Source organism: Miscanthus floridulus, chromosome 15 (genome assembly GCF_019320115.1).
Source record: "Miscanthus floridulus cultivar M001 chromosome 15, ASM1932011v1, whole genome shotgun sequence".
NCBI classification, from domain to species: domain Eukaryota; kingdom Viridiplantae; phylum Streptophyta; class Magnoliopsida; order Poales; family Poaceae; genus Miscanthus; species Miscanthus floridulus.
The window spans coordinates 79,337,059-79,340,601 of NC_089594.1; the positions used below are offsets into that span (position 1 = coordinate 79,337,059).

Sequence of the window (3,543 nt, forward strand, 5' to 3'; positions counted from 1 at the left end):
ATACGATGTTTCACCACAAAATTACTAAATATGCCGCTGGCCCACAAATCAAAAACAGGATACTTTACCATGCCGGGATGATACGATATCCTTCTATACAAAATTTAAAATGGCAGGTCTGTTGAAGTGGTCACATTCGGGCGCACTTGGGGCAGCCAGGATTCTAAGGAAACCGGAGCAAGCCTTCAGCTCACGAAATATCTACATATTTAACATACAATACAAGCTAGTGTATATTGCATAAACACGCATACATATGCCGGTGCACCGGCTGGGCCTTTCCACGCTGCGCATACGTCTTGCCCACGTACCGGGCCTGTACATCCATTTTGCCGTTACCGCCCGCCGGCGCCACGCTGGAGCCGGAGGCTTCATTCTATTCACAAGACGAAGGGGCTGGGGGCTGCGCGTGGACTCATGCATCTTCCTAACCGTACGTTATACACACACGCACGCACCTTGGGACGCCAGCAGGCCGCCAGCCATGGCACGGCTGCTGCAGCGTCGTCGATGGGGCAGCGGCAGATCGAGCTGCCCTAGCACTTACGAGGAGTACAAGAGAAATCGGTCCTGGCGGGGCCCTCTGCTCGGCTCCTCAGCTGATAGGGCAGTGCCGAACGGAACGGAGCAGCTGGTTGGTGGCTGTAAAACTTGCAGGGTTGGTAAGCAAGGCACGCAGTTCCGCGACCTCTCCCTGGAGCCTTCGGTTCTCCTGTGTTAGCTCCGCGCAGCCACGTTTCAGGTTGTCCCAGTCCTCCTTGGTTTGCTGCAGCTTTGTCCTGAGATATTATTGATTTCACGCTATAATATATAAAACAAGTCGATATATATATATATATATATATATATATATATATATATATATATATTATATATATATATATGTATGTATGTATGTATGTATGTATATGTATATATGCATCATCAATGAGAAAAAGGGTCTATGACATGCACTACCGAGCTCTTCTGTTTTGAAACCAGATCGCCACTTGCCGTGGTCCAAGGTTGAGCCGGCTCGCTAAATCACTATTCTGTCTCTGTAGTATTCCAAAACAAAACAAAATTAATTTAATTCAATGAGACATGCATATTCTAACTTCTTACATATTTTGTCTGCAAATAAGAAGAAAAATAAATAAAATCCTTGTCAATGATAGGCGGGCTTACATTCTACAATGACTTTCTGATATATGCTGTATATACTCAGAATTTCTTTTGGTAGTTGAGTTGTTTTCATTTTTTTAAACAAAAAAAGCACTTAAGTCTTAACACATCAGGACTCTTTTCCAAAAATACGACAGGACATGTAATTTCTTTTTTGACAGACATGTATGGGGGCCATATAGTAATCAGAACACCTACTGGCGTCAGGGTGCTGTGCTCCTTGAAGCTGTCCTCCAGGAACCCATACAGCTCCTTGCTCAGCCTCAGCTTTTTCTTGGTTCTACCACCAAACCCACCGTTGTCTTTAGCTGCCTGGCGCACAGGAACTTCCACCAGCAAGAATGAGTTCACACTCCCTGTACAGACAAGGACTTATCACCGTACGTCCAAGAAGAACAAGAACTTGGCTCTTAGGGCTTCGCCAGTGGGAAAGTAAAAGTGACTCATCGTCCGACGTGGCATGCAGATGAACCGACTCAAGCACGGGAGAGAACGACTCATGGACGAGAGAGAAGAACCGATGCAAGGTTGGGAGTCAACTCGTGGTGAATAAAAAAAAACAAATTTCTCTCACCTACCTGACCGACTCCTATATATGTGCGCCGGAAGAAAGCAGAGAAGATTACATAAAGAATCTATGTGCAATTTTCTATTATATTATATGGGAGCCATGATGCTTTTTTCAAGGAACCGATTCCTCTTTGCTGCTCACATGGCGCTCTCTCTCTTGTGTTGGTCAACCCACCACCGCGGGTAAGCCACAATCTATCATAGAGGTACCTAGCTAACCTCGCCGATTCAGACATGTAAAATTCTTTCGTACCTGTTTCTGCAGAGGCAGTTGGTAGAGGGCAGCCTTTGTAAAGATCTTCTTCCTGCATGTCTTCTGGTTGCATGGATGTCTTCTGACTGTTTAGTTCGTCTCCTTTGGCTGTCCGTAGTCCTAGTTCTAGCACAAGCTCATGGCCTTCTGCATCGCCTGCGCGTGTACATGTCAGCATATGCTTGACAGTGCCCTTTGCTAGAGCCGGAGAAACCCCTAGACTAAGCTCAAGTTCCATGACGGAGAATAGGGGGCTGGAAATGAATCGAAGAGAAAGCAATAAGCAAGCACCATATTTATAGTACTGATGGGCCAATGGCAAGTCTTTACCGGAGAAAATAATTCCATAGCGTGCCTACGAATTTCACGCATCCGGTAATACGTTAAATTACAATAACACCCGGTGTTTACACCAAAATTTGGGAAGAAGAACACGGGAACTCGAAGCTCCCAAAATTGTGTCAATCAAGGAATCGATTGCATAAGGATCGATATCAGCTGTTTCAGATACGGCACTGGAATCGGCTCTCTTCGAATGACGTCAGCAGATAACGACAATGAGCTACGGTTGGCGTCGGAAAATACATGTCGGACTCTATAAAAAGGAAAAGATTAGGGTCCAAATTATCTTAAGTTAGGAATGTTTTCTTTTATACCCAAGATTGTAACGAGTCGTACTTGAGTATCCCGGCATGGTAAAGTATCCTTTTTTGATTTGTGGGCCAGCGGTATATTTAGTAACTTTGTGGTGAAACAACGTATCCGGGACAGTCGGCCTGTTCGCTGGTTGGTTTCTGGACTGGTTTGAGCTGGCTGATACTGGTTTTCTGTGAGAGAAAAACACCGTTGACTGGCTAAAACCAACAAGCGAATAGGGTGAGCGACTACAAACATGCTTGTTGAGACAAGTAACGTTAAGCGGTGACACTGACCCGGCCGGCTTTACAAATCATTTACCTAGCTAGGCTAACCCTTAGCTGGCTGTACGTGTACGTCAAGCACTGGTACTACTTCTTGTTTTGCGTGAGTCATCCACTCCATCCTGGAGGCGTGCTCATTACTTTTCTTGTCGGATAAATTAATTAATTAGCGTGCAGGTTTGTCGCCGGATCTCATTAGATTCGAATGTACAAAATGAATCATTAACAACATGCCACGCGTTGAAACGTGAAATTTCCACATATTTGCAAAAATAACAAGAAAAGAAGCTTTTAATAATATCATGGGTCCTGAATAGACGATGTTCTAAAAATGGGTTCAAAACAGATGAAGTTCTAAAATGCACGTAACTGAACTTTTAAAACACTAAATACCAGGAGAGGAAATAAAGTAATATTACTTGTTATGGGAGGAGGAAATATGAAGATTTTAATACTCAAAAGCACTTCTAAATATATGGAGCTATTGGCTAACCCTAAGGACTTGTTAAAGGAAAAGATGTCCCCTTTTCACCCGGTGCAGATGGTTGTAGCAAACATGGCTCCAACGCCATGTCCTTTGTGATCTGGTGATTGAATAACAATATAGACATTTGGAATAACAAGTTTGTTAAAGAA

The 3,543-nt window shown here is 43.9% G+C and overlaps 1 protein-coding gene across 1 annotated transcript; it reads right to left on the minus strand.

The window, feature by feature from the left end:
* Nucleotides 1-208: 208 nt before the first annotated feature.
* On the minus strand, nucleotides 209-2,238 carry LOC136508034 (homeobox-leucine zipper protein HOX7-like). Its single transcript, XM_066502638.1, has 4 exons — nucleotides 1,988-2,238; nucleotides 1,363-1,520; nucleotides 958-1,037; nucleotides 209-779 (listed from the first exon to the last, which is right to left on the minus strand). Exons 1-4 carry the CDS (start codon nucleotides 2,223-2,225, stop codon nucleotides 596-598), a joined length of 660 nt encoding a protein of 219 aa, XP_066358735.1. The 5' UTR covers nucleotides 2,226-2,238; the 3' UTR covers nucleotides 209-595.
* Nucleotides 2,239-3,543: the final 1,305 nt, after the last annotated feature.